We start from the raw sequence: 15,430 nt of genomic DNA, 5'->3' as shown, positions 1-15,430 counted from the left end.
TGATTTTTATGCTTTCTTCTATGATACGCACTTCTAAGCATTCTGAAGCCCAATTCCTCTCAGAGTACAGTGTTTGTCAGAGGGATGTGAAGGGAGTATCGCCTATTGATTTTATGGTTTTCCTCGCGGGAAATCTTTTCAAGGGTTCTCTGTTATCGGTCGTAGGAATTCATCTCCTACCTCTCTTTTCAGATTAACGATGTACTCTTATATACCATTACCTCTGCTGATAGCTTTCAGTACTGGTTTGGCTATCTGCTATATGGGATGGGTGTCTTTCGGTAAGTATGTATCACTATTTTAAGACACTCTCAGCTATGGTTTGGCACTTTATGTATTGATATAAAGTTTTAAATATATGTATTTTACTTATATTTGCCATGAGTCAGGTCTATGCGTATTTCCCTTTGCAGTCCAGCAGTTTCGTTATGGGAATCATGTTTAGGATTCTTGTCTTACCTGGGGTATAGGGGGGTAGTTATCAAGCCGTCAACCTCAAATACGCTGGAATTCCGCAGCGTATTTGTGGCGAGGCTGATACGCCTTAGTTATCAAAAGCTCGAGACCGGCAAAAGTAGAATTTTGTGACGTAAGCATCGATCCGCCGGACTCCGTCCGACACAGATCGATTCTTACGTCACTCCAGATGTTCCGCACACAAGTGCGGCACATTCTCACTACTTTTGCTAGTTATCAAAAAACTAGCAGGTACGCTCGGCACTTTTACGGCCCAGCGTACCTGGTTTTCAATCCGCCACCCCTGGAGGCGGCGGATCCCATAGGAATCAATGGGAGTCTGACCATAGCGAAAGTACAAGTTCGCTGCTGACAGACATCCCATTGATTCCTATGGGAGCTGTCTACACCTAACACCCTAACATGTACCCCGAGTCTAAACACCGCTAATCTGACCCCCCCTACACCGCCGCAACTAAATAAAGTTATTACCCCCTAAACCGCCACTCCCGGAGCCCACCGCAAGCTACTCTATACATATTAACCCCTAAACCGCCACTCCCGGAGCCCACCGCAAGCTACTCTATACATATTAACCCCTAAACCGCCACTCCCAGAGCCCACCGCAAGCTACTCTATACATATTAACCCCTAAACCGCCGCTCCCGGAGCCCACCGCAACTATAATAAATGTATTAACCCCTAAACCGCCGCTCCCGGAGCCCACCGCAAGCTACTCTATACATATTAACCCCTAAACCGCCGCTCCCGGAGCCCACCGCAACTATAATAAATGTATTAACCCCTAAACCGCCGCTCCCGGAGCCCACCGCAACTATAATAAATGTATTAACCCCTAAACCGCCGCTCCCGGAGCCCACCGCAAGCTACTCTATACATATTAACCCCTAAACCGCCGCTCCCGGAGCCCACCGCAACCTATATTAAATGTATTAACCCCTATCCTGCCCCCCCTACACCGTCGCCACCTATAATAAATTTATTAACCCCTATCCTGCCCCCCACTACGCCGCCGCCACTGTAATAAAATTATTAACCCCTAAACCTAAGTCTAACCCTAACGCCCCCCTAACTTAAATATTAATTAAATAAATCTAAATAAATTAACTCTTATTAACTAAATGAATCCTATTTAAAACTAAATACTTACCTTTAAAATAAACCCTAATATAGCTACAATATAAATAATAATTATATTCTAGCTATCTTAGGATTTATATTTATTTTACAGGTAACTTTCAATTTATTTTAACCATGTACAATAACTATTAAATAGTTATTAACTATTTAATAGCTTACCTAGCTAAAATAAAGAAAAATGTACCTGTGAAATAAATCCTAACCTAAGTTACAATTACACCTAACACTACACTATACTTTAATAAATTATTCCTATTTAAAAATAAATACTTACCTGTAAAATAAACCCTAATATAGCTACAATATAATTAATAATTATATTATAGCTATCTTATGATTTATATTTATTTTACAGGTAACTTTGTATTTATTTTAGCTAGTTAGAATAGTTATTAAATAGTTATTAACTATTTAATAACTACCTAGCTAAAAGAAATACAAAATTACCTGTAAAATAAATCCTAACCTAAGTTACAATTAAACCTAATACTACACTATCATTAAATTAATTAAATAAACTACCTACAAATAACTACAATTAAATACAATTACATAAACTAACTAAAGTACAAAAAATAAAAAAAGCTAAGTTACAAAAAATAAAAAAATAAGTTACAAACATGTTAAAAATATTACAACAATTTTAAGCTACTTACACCTAATCTAAGCCCCCTAATAAAATAACAAACCCCCCCAAAATAAAAAAAATCCCTACCCTATTCTAAATTAAATAAATTTCAAAGCTCTTTTACCTTACCAGCCCTTAAAAGGGCCATTTGTGGGGGCATGCCCCAAAAAGTTCAGCTCTTTTGCCTGTAAAAGAAAAATACAACCCCCCCCAACATTAAAACCCACCACCCACATACCCCTAATCTAACCCAAACCCCCCTTACAAAAACCTAACACTAATCCCCTGAAGATCATCCTACCTTGAGTCGTCTTCACTCAGCCGAGCCACCGATGGAACTGAAGAGGACATCCGGAGCGGAAGAAGTTAATCCTCCAAGCGGCGCTGAAGAAATCTTCCATCCGATGAAGTCATCATCCAGGCGGCGCTGAAGAAGTCTTCGATCCGGCCGATGTCATCTTCAAAGAGGCGCTGAAGAGGTCTTCTATCCGGGCGAAGTCATCTTCCAAGCCGGGTCTTGAATCTTCCTTCCGCCGACGCGGAACCACCTTCTTCACCGACGGACTACGACGAATGACGGCTCCTTTAAGGGACGTCATCCAAGATGGCGTCCCCTCAATTCCGATTGGCTGATAGGATTCTATCAGCCAATCGGAATTAAGGTAGGAAAAATATGATTGGCTGATGGAATCAGCCAATCAGATTGAGCTCGCATTCTATTGGCTGTTCCGATCAGCCAATAGAATGTGAGCTCAATCTGATTGGCTGATTGGATCAGCCAATCGGATTGAACTTGAATCTGATTGGCTGATTCCATCAGCCAATCAGATTTTCCTACCTTAATTCCGATTGGCTGATAGAATCCTATCAGCCAATCGGAATTGAGGGGACGCCATCTTGGATGACGTCCCTTAAAGGAGCCGTCATTTGTCGCAGTCAGTCGGTGAAGAAGGTGGTTCCGCGTCGGCGGAAGGAAGATTCAAGACCCGGCTTGGAAGATGACTTCGCCCGGATAGAAGACCTCTTCAGCGCCTCTTTGAAGATGACATCGGCCGGATCGAAGACTTTTCTTCAGCGCCGCCAGGATGATGACTTCATCGGATGGAAGATTTCTTCAGCGCCGCTTGGAGGATTAACTTCTTCCGCTCCGGATGTCCTCTTCAGTTCCATCGGTGGCTCGGCTGAGTGAAGACGACTCAAGGTAGGATGATCTTCAGGGGATTAGTGTTAGGTTTTTGTAAGGGGGGTTTGGGTTAGATTAGGGGTATGTGGGTGGTGGGTTTTAATGTTGGGGGGGGGTTGTATTTTTCTTTTACAGGCAAAAGAGCTGTTTTCTTTGGGGCATGCCCCCACAAATGGCCCTTTTAAGGGCTGGTAAGGTAAAAGAGCTTTGAAATTTATTTAATTTAGAATAGGGTAGGGCATTTTTTTATTTTGGGGGGGTTTGTTATTTTATTAGGGGGCTTAGATTAGGTGTAAGTAGCTTAAAATTGTTGTAATATTTTTAACATGTTTGTAACTTATTTTTTTATTTTTTTGTAACTTAGCTTTTTTTATTTTTTGTACTTTAGTTAGTTTATGTAATTGTATTTAATTGTAGTTATTTGTAGGTAGTTTATTTAATTAATTTAATGATAGTGTAGTATTAGGTTTAATTGTAACTTAAGTTAGGATTTATTTTACAGGTAATTTTGTATTTCTTTTAGCTAGGTAGTTATTAAATAGTTAATAACTATTTAATAACTATTCTAACTAGCTAAAATAAATACAAAGTTACCTGTAAAATAAATATAAATCCTAAGATAGCTATAATATAATTATTAATTATATTGTAGCTATCTTAGGGTTTATTTTACAGGTAAGTATTTATTTTTAAATAGGAATAATTTATTAAAGTATAGTGTAGTGTTAGGTGTAATTGTAACTTAGGTTAGGATTTATTTCACAGGTACATTTCTCTTTATTTTAGCTAGGTAAGCTATTAAATAGTTAATAACTATTTAATAGTTATTGTACATGGTTAAAATAAATTGAAAGTTACCTGTAAAATAAATATAAATCCTAAGATAGCTAGAATATAATTATTATTTATATTGTAGCTATATTAGGGTTTATTTTAAAGGTAAGTATTTAGTTTTAAATAGGATTCATTTAGTTAATAAGAGTTAATTTATTTAGATTTATTTAATTAATATTTAAGTTAGGGGGGCGTTAGGGTTAGGGTTAGACTTAGGTTTAGGGGTTAATAATTTTATTACAGTGGCGGCGGCGTAGTGGGGGGCAGGATAGGGGTTAATAAATTTATTATAGGTGGCGACGGTGTAGGGGGGGCAGATTAGGGGTTAATACATTTATTATAGGTGGCGACGGTGTAGGGGGGGCAGGATAGGGGTTAATAGGTTTAATATAGGTTGCGGCGGGTTCATGGAGCGGCGGTTTAGGGGTTAAACTATTTATTTAGTTGCGGAGAGGTGCGGGATCAGCAGGATAGGGGTTAATAATTTTATAATAGAGGGCGACGGTGTAGGGGGGGCAGGATAGGGGTTACTAGGTATACTGTAGGTGGCAGCGGTGTCCGGGAGCGGCGGTTTAGGGGTTAATACATTTATAAGAGTTGCGGCAGGGTCTAGGAGCGGCGGTTTAGGGGTTAATACATTTATAAGAGTTGCGGCGGGGTTTAGGAGCGGCGGTTTAGGGGTTAGTAACTTTATTTAGTTGCGGTTTAGGGGTTAATACATTTATAAGAGTTGCGGCAGGGTCTAGGAGCGGCGGTTTAGGGGTTAATACATTTATAAGAGTTGCGGCGGGGTTTAGGAGCGGCGGTTTAGGGGTTAGTAACTTTATTTAGTTGCGGGGGGCTCCGGGGGCGCCGGTATAGGGGGTAGAACAGTGCAGTTTAGTGTGAGTGCTTAGTGACAGGCTAGCAATAAAGCTGGGAAAAAGCCGAAGGGCAGCGAGATCGGATGAGTGATAACTGTCACAGTCCGCTGCTCATCGCCCCGCAGCTTTTTGACAGCTTTATTTGATAACTTAGGCGTATTTTTTCAGGTCCGCGGCGGCGAAGGTAGGCGAGCTTAGGCGGGCGTATTGGGCCGGCGAAGTCAGAAAAGTAGACGGCTTGATAACTACCCCCCATAGTCTTTTTTTCAATTTGACTTGTTTTATTCTTGGAAAACTTGTGGGCAAATTAGGCTTGCGAGGGCGCAAAATGCTGTTATTTATTGTGTCATTGTGCTCCTTGCCTTCTTTATGCTCAGAGGGCTGTGCTATTTGCTTTTTTTGCCAATTTTAGCATTTGCATTTTTTCCCATTACTGAAACTGCTATATGTGGAAATAAGATATTTCTGTTTAAAGGGACACTGAACCAAATTTTTTTCTATCATAATTCAGATAGAGCATGCAATTTTAAGCAACTTTCGGATTTACTCCTATTATCAAATTCTTTTCATTCTTTTGGTATCTTTATTTGAAATGCAAGAATGTAAGTTTAGATGTCGGCCCATTTTTGGTGAACACACTGTGTTGTTCTTGCTGATTGGTGGGTAAATTCACCTACCAATAAACAAGTGCTTTCCATGGTTCTGAACTAAAACATAGCTTAGATGCCTTCTTTTTCAAATAAAGAAAGCAAGAGAACGAAGAAAAATTGATAATAGGAGTAAATTAGAAAGTTGTTTAAAATTGCATGCTCTATCTGAATCATGAAAGAAAAAATTTGGTTTCAGTGTCCCTTTAATGTTATTTATTTATTTTTACATTTTACAAGATGTCTCAATCTGATCCTGTCTCAGAAGATGCTACCTGAACACAGTTCTACAAAAGTTAAGTGTATCTGTTGTAAGCTAGTGGAGATTATATCTCCAGCTGTAGTATGTAACAGTTGTCATGATAAGCTTTTGAATGCAGAAAAGTTTTCTATTAGTGATAGTACAGTATCTGTTGTTCCTTTAACATCTAAAGTACATGATATCCCTGTTGATATGAAAAATTATATTGATGATGCGATACAGAAGGCTATGGCTGCTATACCGCCTTCATATAAACGTAAAAGGTCTTTAAAAACTTCTCATTATACTGATGAAATTTGTAATGACCGGCAACATACTGATATATCCTCCTCTGATGAGGATCTCTCTGACTCAGAAGATCCTACTTCAGACATTGTAACCTGTAGGAGCAAGGAAATAAAAGAGGTGCCACATAGGGTAATAACGTAGGAGACAATAATGCTTGTAGCAAATAGCCCCCCCCCCTCCAGATGGCTACTCACATATGCAGCGGCACAACCGGAGTGCCTCAGAGTGGTATGGGACCAAAGAGTCACCCAAAAGACTCAGGCGGAACGCCCACACGCCAACGTCACATTATGTGGATAGGAGCACTAGCCACCAGAGCGGGGTTCCCTCAGAGGATCGCAGTCATCCAACCAACCAGATGAGAGGAGAGGCCAATAATGCCCGAGTATACTGGGCCAAAAGGGTCAGAAGGATCGGACCATTAAAAGAACAGAGCAAGTAATATTAAAAAGTGTGAACTTTATTAAACCCACTATGATTACAGCAACGTGTTACTCAGCATAGATAATTGTCGTTTCATCAGACATTGACACTGATAAATCTTCTTATATTTTATAAGATTGAGTATATTTGTTCTATGTTAAAAGAAGTGTTAATAACTTTGGGTATTGAGGAGTCTGATCCTCTTGTTAATAAATTCAGTAAACATTTAAATTCTGTTTATAAACCTCCTTTGACTACTCCTGAAGTTTTTCCTGTTTCTGATGCTATTTCTGATGTGATTGATAAGGAATGGTCTAAGCCTTGTACTTCTATTGTTCCTTCTTCAATGTTTAAAAAGTTGTATCCTTTGCTAGTGGCTAAATTAGAGTTTTGGGGAAAAGTCCCTTAAGGTTGATGGGGCTATTTCTAATCTTGCTAAATGTACTACTATTCCTAAGGAAGATAGTACCTCTTTTAAGGATCCTTTAGATAGGAAGATTGAATCTTATCTAAGGAAATATTATTTGCATTCTGGCTATATGCTCAGACCTGCCATTTCTATGGCTGATGTTGCAGCTGCATCAACTTTTTGGTTGGATAGCTTAGCACAATGGGAAAAAGACTCTGATTTGTATAGCATTGTTCGTTTGCTTCAACATGCTAATCATTTTATCTGTGATGCTATTTTTTATATCATCAAGATTAATGTTAAATCTTTGTCTTTGGCTATTTTAGCTAGAAGAGCTTTATGGCTCAAATCATGGAATGCTGACATAGTATCTAAATCTAGTTTACTATCTCTTTCATTCCAGGGTAATAATTTGTTTGGTTCCTAGTTGGATTCAATTATTTCCACTATTACTGGGGGGAAGGGAGTTTTTTTGCCTCAAGATAAAAAGTCTAAAGGCAAATCTTAAGCTTCTAATCGGTTTTGTTCCTTTCGTCAGAATAGAGAACAGAATACCACTCCTTCCCCTAAAGACTCTGGCTCCAATTGGAAGCCATCCTCAAGTTGGAATAAATCCAAGCCTTACAAGAAACCAAAGCCAGCTCCCAAGACTGCATGAAGGTGCAGCCCTCGATCCAGTTCTGCTGGTGGGGGGCAGATTGAAATTATTTCAAGATGTTTGGGCAGGTTCCATTCAGAATCATTGGATTCAGAATATTGTCTCCCAGGGGTATCGAATAGGTTTCAGAATAAGACCTCCTGTGAGAAGATTTTTTCTTTCTCACGTTCCAACAAATCCTGTGAAAGCTCAGGCTTTTCTGAAATGTGTTTCAGATCTAGAGCTTTCAGGAGTGATTGTACCAGTTCCAATTCTGGAACAGGGTCTGGGTTTTTATTCAAATCTTTCAGTTCTGAAGTTTTTGAATCATTTTGTAAGAGTTCCAACTTTCAAGATGGTGACTATAAGGACTATTCTGCCTTTTATTCAGAAAGGTCATTACATGTCCTTAATAGACTTACAGGATGCGTATCTTCATATTCCAACAAGCATTACCAGTTTGTTGCTCTTCCATTTGGCCTAGCCACAGCTCCAACAATCTTTTCGAAGGTTCTTGGTGCCCTTCTATCTGTAATCAGAGAGCAGGGTATTGCAGTGTTTCCTTATTTGGCCGATATCTTGGTACTGGCTCAATCTTTTCATTTAGCAGAATCTCACACAAATCAACGTGTGTTGTTTCTTCAAAGACATGGTTGGAGGATCAATTTACCAAAGAGTTCCTTGATTCCTCAGACAAGGGTCACCTTTTTAGGTTTCCAGATAGATTCAGTGTCCATGACTTTGTCTTTAACAGACAAGAGACAAATAAAACTGGTTTCTGCCTGTCGAAACCTTCAGTCTCGATCATTCCCTTCAGTGACTATGTGCATGGAAGTTTTAAGTCTCATGACTGCAGCATCGGACGCGATCCCCTTTGCTCATTTTCATATGAGACCTCTGCAGCTTTGCATGCTGAATCAATGGTGCAAGGATTATACTCGGATATCACAGTTGATATACTTAAATCCCAACATTCAACTCTCTCCATCCTGGTGGTTAGTCTATCATAGGGTTATTCAAGGGGCCTCTTTTGTTCGTCCTGCCTGGACTGTGATTTCAACAGACGCAAGTCTCACAGGTTGGGGAGCTGTCTGAGGGTCTCTGACAACACAAGGAGTTTGGAATCCTCAAGAGGCGAGGTTACCAATAAATATTTTAGAACTCTGTGCTATTTTCAGGGCTTTTCAGGCTTGGCCGCTATTAAAGAGAGAATTATTCATTCGTTTTTAGACAGACAATATAACAACTGTGGCATATGTCAATGATCAAGGAGGGACTCAGTCATTTAGCGATAAAAAAAAGTATCTTGTATACTTTCTTGGGCGGAATCCAACTCCTGTCTAATTTCTGCGATACATATTCCAGGTGTAGACAATTGGGAAGCGGATTATCTCAGTTGTCAATCTTTACATCCAGGGGAGTGGTCTCTCCATCCAGATGTATTTTGTCAGATTGTACAGATGTGGGGTCTCCCTGAAATAGATCTGATGGCTTCTCATCTAAACAAGAAGCTTCCCAGGTACCTTTCCAGGTCCAGGGATCCTCAGGCGGAGATGGTGGATACATTAGCAGTTCCTTGGTTTTACCAACCTGCTTAAATTTTTCCGCCTCTATTTCTTCTTCCAAGGGTGATCTCCAAGATCAGATTGGAACAATTGCATGTGTTTCTGATAGCACCAGCATGGCATCACAGGTTTTGGTGGGCCTCATGGACTCTTGACAATATGAAAGAAATGAATTTATCAGGTAAGTTCTTACATAAATTATGTTTTTTTTTAAGGTGTCGCTAGAATAATGTTAGATAATACTGCACATAGTGCAGAATTATGTATCATTATTTTTTATGTTTACTGTCCCTTTAAGTTACCTATTTAACTCCTTCTCTCTGACAAGTCTTGATGCAGAATAAAAATAATAAATTAGAGAGGGAAGGACATGAGGACCCTACCACTGTGCTTGGAGGAAGGTGGGGAGGCAGCTCAAGAGGAGGGGACACTGTAGAGGGACAGAGCTTTTACATTGGAGTTTGGCTGCAGATGACAGAAAAAAAAAACATGTTGTTGTTTTTTTTCTAAATCATTCTAGCACAAACTAAAACATAAAGAGTCCCAGCAGCTCTGTTGCCTCCCCCTAAAAATGGACCTGCTTACAGTATTCCTTCCTGCTTGTTATTGAATATACTACACTTTCACAAGAAATAGGGAGAACAATGTTATTATTTTCCTGGGCTGCAAGTTAATGCATAATTACTGCAATGAGAATCAATTATAATCTCTCTCTCTCACTTTCACTCTCACTCTCTATATATATATATATATATATATCAGACATCCCATCCTGCAAAAACTAATTTCAGGGAGGTGGCTTCACTGGCTACTGTGCCGCAAGTTTCTGGTATGCAGTATTTAATTTGCAGGCGTCAGGGAGCTGCTATTTCAATGCGGGAGACTCCTGGAACTTCCGGGAGAGTTGGGATGTCTGATATATTGTGTTTGGTACAGCCCTATACACCGTAAGGTGTTACAATGGTTGAGACACACAGAAAACAATTGGTGGGTGACAGCTGTGCAATCTGCGCTTGCGTCCCAAATGCACTATGGCTTTTTAATTTATTTATTTTTTAACAAATATCTCAAAAACTAATAATCATACACATATTTACCCAAAGTTAGGTAGTTAACTCTCAACAAGATCTATCGAAATACCATGTTTCAAACAAATCTGTGCCACTGTTTTTCCTTTATATTTACCAAAAACTCTGATGTTAATTTAAGTCTATGAGCATAGCTGGTGTTATATCTTTTAACCCTTTGAGTCATTTTTTTAAACCAACTGAGAGAATTTGCAGGGGGTAATAAATAACAGATCACTTTGATGCTGAAAATGTGAGTAGGGGTTGAAAATTACAAGAAAATCACACTGGCATAGTAAGTGCTGGGTAATCTTATAACAGAGAATTGCTGAGATATACTGTATGTACATAACAACATAGTCACATATATTATACAGGCAGTCACAAGCCAATGACAGATGTTAGGTGACTTACTATATAAAGTTTTGGTAATGTGACAAAAAGCTGCAATCTGCATTTAGTCCTGTGTTTATTGTGTCAAAATATGTCACCATTTTCATTTCAATTGTTTTCCAGTCCTGGTGCTTTTAAAGTTCCCTTTCAGTATTTTAATTGTGAGGTTTCCAATGGAAATGATACATGCTGCGCACTGTATCATGTATACCACATGCTGCGCACTGTATCATGTATACCACATGCTGTGCACTGTATCATGTATACCACATGCTGCGCACTGTATCATGTATACCACATGCTGCGCACTGGATCCTGTATACCACATGCTGCGCACTGTATCATGTATACCACATGCTGCGCACTGTATCATGTATACCACATGCTGCGCACTGTATCATGTATACCACATGCTGCGCACTGTATCATGTATACCACATGCTGTGCACTGTCTCATGTATACCACATGCTGTGCACTGTCTCATGTATAGCACATGCTGCGCACTGTATCATGTATAGCACATGCTGCGCACTGTATCCTGTATAGCACATGCTGCGCACTGTATCCTGTATACCACATGCTGCGCACTGTATCCTGTATACCACATGCTGCGCACTGTATTCTGTTTACCACATGTTGCGCACTGTATCCTGTATACCACATGCTGCGCACTGTATCCTGTATACCACATGCTGCGCACTGGATCCTGTATACCACATGCTGCGCACTGTATCATGTATACCACATGCTGCGCACTGTATCATGTATACCACATGCTGCGCACTGTATCATGTATACCACATGCTGCGCACTGTATCATGTATAGCACATGCTGTGCACTGTATCATGTATACCACATGCTGTGCACTGTATCATGTATAGCACATGCTGTGCACTGTATCATGTATAGCACATGCTGCGCACTGTATCCTGTATACCACATGCTGCACACTGTATCCTGTATACCACATGATGCGCACTGTATCCTGTATACCACATGCTGCGCACTGTATCCTGTATACCACATGCTGCGCACTGTATCCTGTATACCACATGCTGCGCACTGTATCCTGTATACCACCTGCTGCGCACTGGATCCTGTATACCACATGCTGCGCACTGGATCCTGTATACCACATGCTGCGCACTGGATCCTGTATACCACATGCTGCGCACTGTATCATGTATACCACATGCAGCGCACTGTATCATGTATAGCACATGCTGCGCACTGTATCATGTATAGCACATGCTGTGCACTGTATCATGTATACCACATGCTGCGCACTGTATCATGTATAGCACATGCTGCGCACTGTATCCTGTATACCACATGCTGCGCACTGTATCCTGTATACCACATGCTGCGCACTGTATCCTGTATACCACATGCTGCGCACTGTATCCTGTATACCACATGCTGCGCACTGTATCATGTATACCACATGCTGCGCACTGTATCATGTATACCACATGCTGCGCACTGTATCATGTATACCACATGCTGCGCACTGTATCATGTATACCACATGCTGCGCACTGTATCATGTATACCACATGCTGCGCACTGTATCATGTATACCACATGCTGCGCACTGTATCATGTATAGCACATGCTGCGCACTGTATCATGTATACCACATGCTGCGCACTGTATCATGTATAGCACATGCTGTGCACTGTATCATGTATAGCACATGCTGCGCACTGTATCCTGTATAGCACATGCTGCGCACTGTATCCTGTATACCACATGCTGCGCACTGTATCCTGTATACCACATGCTGCGCACTGTATCCTGTATACCACATGCTGCGCACTGTATCCTGTATACCACCTGCTGCGCACTGGATCCTGTATACCACATGCTGCGCACTGGATCCTGTATACCACATGCTGCGCACTGGATCCTGTATACCACATGCTGTGCACTGTATCATGTATACCACATGCTGTGCACTGTATCCTGTATACCACCTGCTGCGCACTGGATCCTGTATACCACCTGCTGCGCACTGGATCCTGTATACCACATGCTGCGCACTGGATCCTGTATACCACATGCTGCGCACTGGATCCTGTATACCACATGCTGCGCACTGGATCCTGTATACCACATGCTGCGCACTGGATCCTGTATACCACATGCTGCGCACTGGATCCTGTATACCACATGCTGCGCACTGGATCCTGTATACCACATGCTGCGCACTGGATCCTGTATACCACATGCTGCGCACTGGATCCTGTATACCACATGCTGCGCACTGGATCCTGTATACCACATGCTGTGCACTGTATCCTGTATACCAAATGCTGCGCACTGTATCCTGTATACCACATGCTGCGCACTGTATCCTGTATACCACATGCTGTGCACTGTATCCTGTATACCACATGCTGTGCACAGTATCATGTATTTTAAATTTGCAGATACCCAGGAACGGAAAACAATTGAAATGAAAATGTTGACATATTTTGACACAATTTTTCGTCTCATTACGAAAACTTTTTATAGTACGTCACCTAACAACTGTCATTGGCCTGTGACTTCCTGTACATTATATGTGACTATGTTATATACATACAGTATATCTCAGCATGCAATTCTCTGTTTGAAGATGATCTAGCACTTACTATGCCAGTGTGTTGTTTTTCTTGTAATCCCCCCCCCACCCTGCTTACATTTTTCAGCATCAGACTGATCTACTATTCAGAAATGCAAATTTACAGAGTAGTCCCAGCATTCACTCTCTCTTTCTCTCTCTTTCTCTCTCTCTGTCTCTCTCTCTCTCATAAATTAGGTCATCTGTTTAGACATTATAAGAATCTGCTCACTTGAACAAAAAGCTGCAATACAATCACAAATGTAAATATTTTGATGAACTGTACATTATACTCAACAATTTTCTACCATCCATATGAAATAGGTGCTTTTAATCATGTTGATATTTTTGCTTTAAGACATGTAGCGTAAAAGCTGTTTAAATTAAAATGTATATTAAAGGGACATTGAAGACTAAATACATGCTAGATAGAATGATGCATTCAAAGAAAAGATTAGTCCATGACTAACATGTAGATGTATTTTTTAAATTTCATTAGTTGTTTAAAAAGTGACAAAATAAGTGTAAAGTTTTAGTGTTTATAAAACACTGGAAGGTGCCATGTTGTAACTTGTGTTACCTTCTCTGCTGTGGCCAATTAGGGACCGTTATAAATAGGTCACTAGAGTGTGCAGCCAATGGTTGTGCTGGATTTAACAGTGTTCTGCACTTCCATTCCTAACAGGAACTGAAAAGCTCACAATTTCAGAATGGAATTAGAGGAAAAGAGGACAAAATAAATAATGAAAGTATATTGCAGAGTTGTTTTATATATACAATTTATCATTTTATATTACCATCTCAAAGTGTTTAATGTCCCTTTAATAAAGCAGTATCAGTACTACTTACTATGCTCATTGGCTGAAAGGAAATTCCAGATGCTGCTTATTGGCTTTTAGGTATTTATTAATTATGCCCATTGGCTAATAGGAGCCTCCTGCTAATGTTTCTTGGCTGAAAGGTAACTAGGTGAGCACAACTTCACGTTTATTGAGCAAAAAATATCAAGTATGTAGATATTACTTCTTCTTATGAATAACTGCACATTCATAATAAAATATTGTAATACTGATCTGCTGCTATGTGTGTGTTATAGTAGTGGATAATATGGATTTCTATCATTAAATTACAGTTTATTAGGGTTATAAATCACATGTATGTTCCTTGTGATTGTATTTACATAGTTCTCTCTTCTGTTTCAGGGGCGGACCCCTCTGCAGACTATGGAAAGCAATATCAAAATACAGAAAACCTAACAAGAAAATCAATGCTGACAATTAACTGTATAAATACTTTAGGCACATCGGTAATATGTAAATGTATCATAAAAAGACAAAAGCATTCCAATCTTTAATTTATTTACCTTTTGTACACTATTTGTGTAGATATTTTCTCCTCTGTACCTCTTTGTATATGTAGATAATTTCATATTCTTCTCTCTACTCAAATGTCTGCAAAATAGGACGTTTTCTATGGCAGATTTTAAGTTACTGTATGAAAAAATGGAAAATAATCTTAATATCAAATTTCTAAAATATATCTGGCGTTTCTATTTAGTCTGTATATGAAATGTTGAGTGTACAAAAGAATTTAACAGAAGAATGAGTTGATAGATGGGCAAAAGATTAACGGAATACTGTTTTCCTTTTAATATGTGTATATTGTGTGTGTATGTGTGTGTGTGTATATATATATATTCATTTAGTGCTGGACAAATATCATTATGGTTTTACTATACAGGGGCTTAAAAGCTACTAGCCCAGAGGGCAAACGTTACTAGTCCACTCAATGTTAAAGATAGGAAAGGATATTAAAGAAAATCAGCCTAAACTGAACAATGTTTCCTTGAATATAGGAATATATTTTAATCCAGTTGAAAAGATTAGCACTGGGTTTTTTTTCCCCCCAGCAACATTTACCATTTTTAAGGCTACAGGTCATTGGAACATCTTTGTAATGGCTTAAGTATAAACCCTATAGTGTTTATATATTAGACTCCTAAGTAAG

At 39.6% G+C, this 15,430-nt stretch overlaps 1 protein-coding gene across 3 annotated transcripts in view; it reads left to right on the top strand.

The window, feature by feature from the left end:
• Nucleotides 1-14,962, top strand: part of MAP3K15 (mitogen-activated protein kinase kinase kinase 15) — a 551,607-nt gene extending 536,645 nt beyond the window's left edge. For all 3 annotated transcript variants that reach the window (XM_053706395.1, XM_053706394.1, XM_053706393.1), the window contains one exon: nt 14,626-14,962. In XM_053706395.1, coding sequence (XP_053562370.1) covers nt 14,626-14,704 — 79 coding nt within the window. In that variant the 3' untranslated portion in view covers nt 14,705-14,962. The remainder of the gene's footprint in view (nt 1-14,625) is intronic.
• Nucleotides 14,963-15,430: the final 468 nt, after the last annotated feature.

Source organism: Bombina bombina, chromosome 3 (assembly GCF_027579735.1).
Source record: "Bombina bombina isolate aBomBom1 chromosome 3, aBomBom1.pri, whole genome shotgun sequence".
NCBI lineage: Eukaryota > Metazoa > Chordata > Amphibia > Anura > Bombinatoridae > Bombina > Bombina bombina.
The sequence above is the reverse complement of the archived record's forward strand: the minus strand, read 5'-3'. Positions and strand labels throughout refer to the sequence as shown.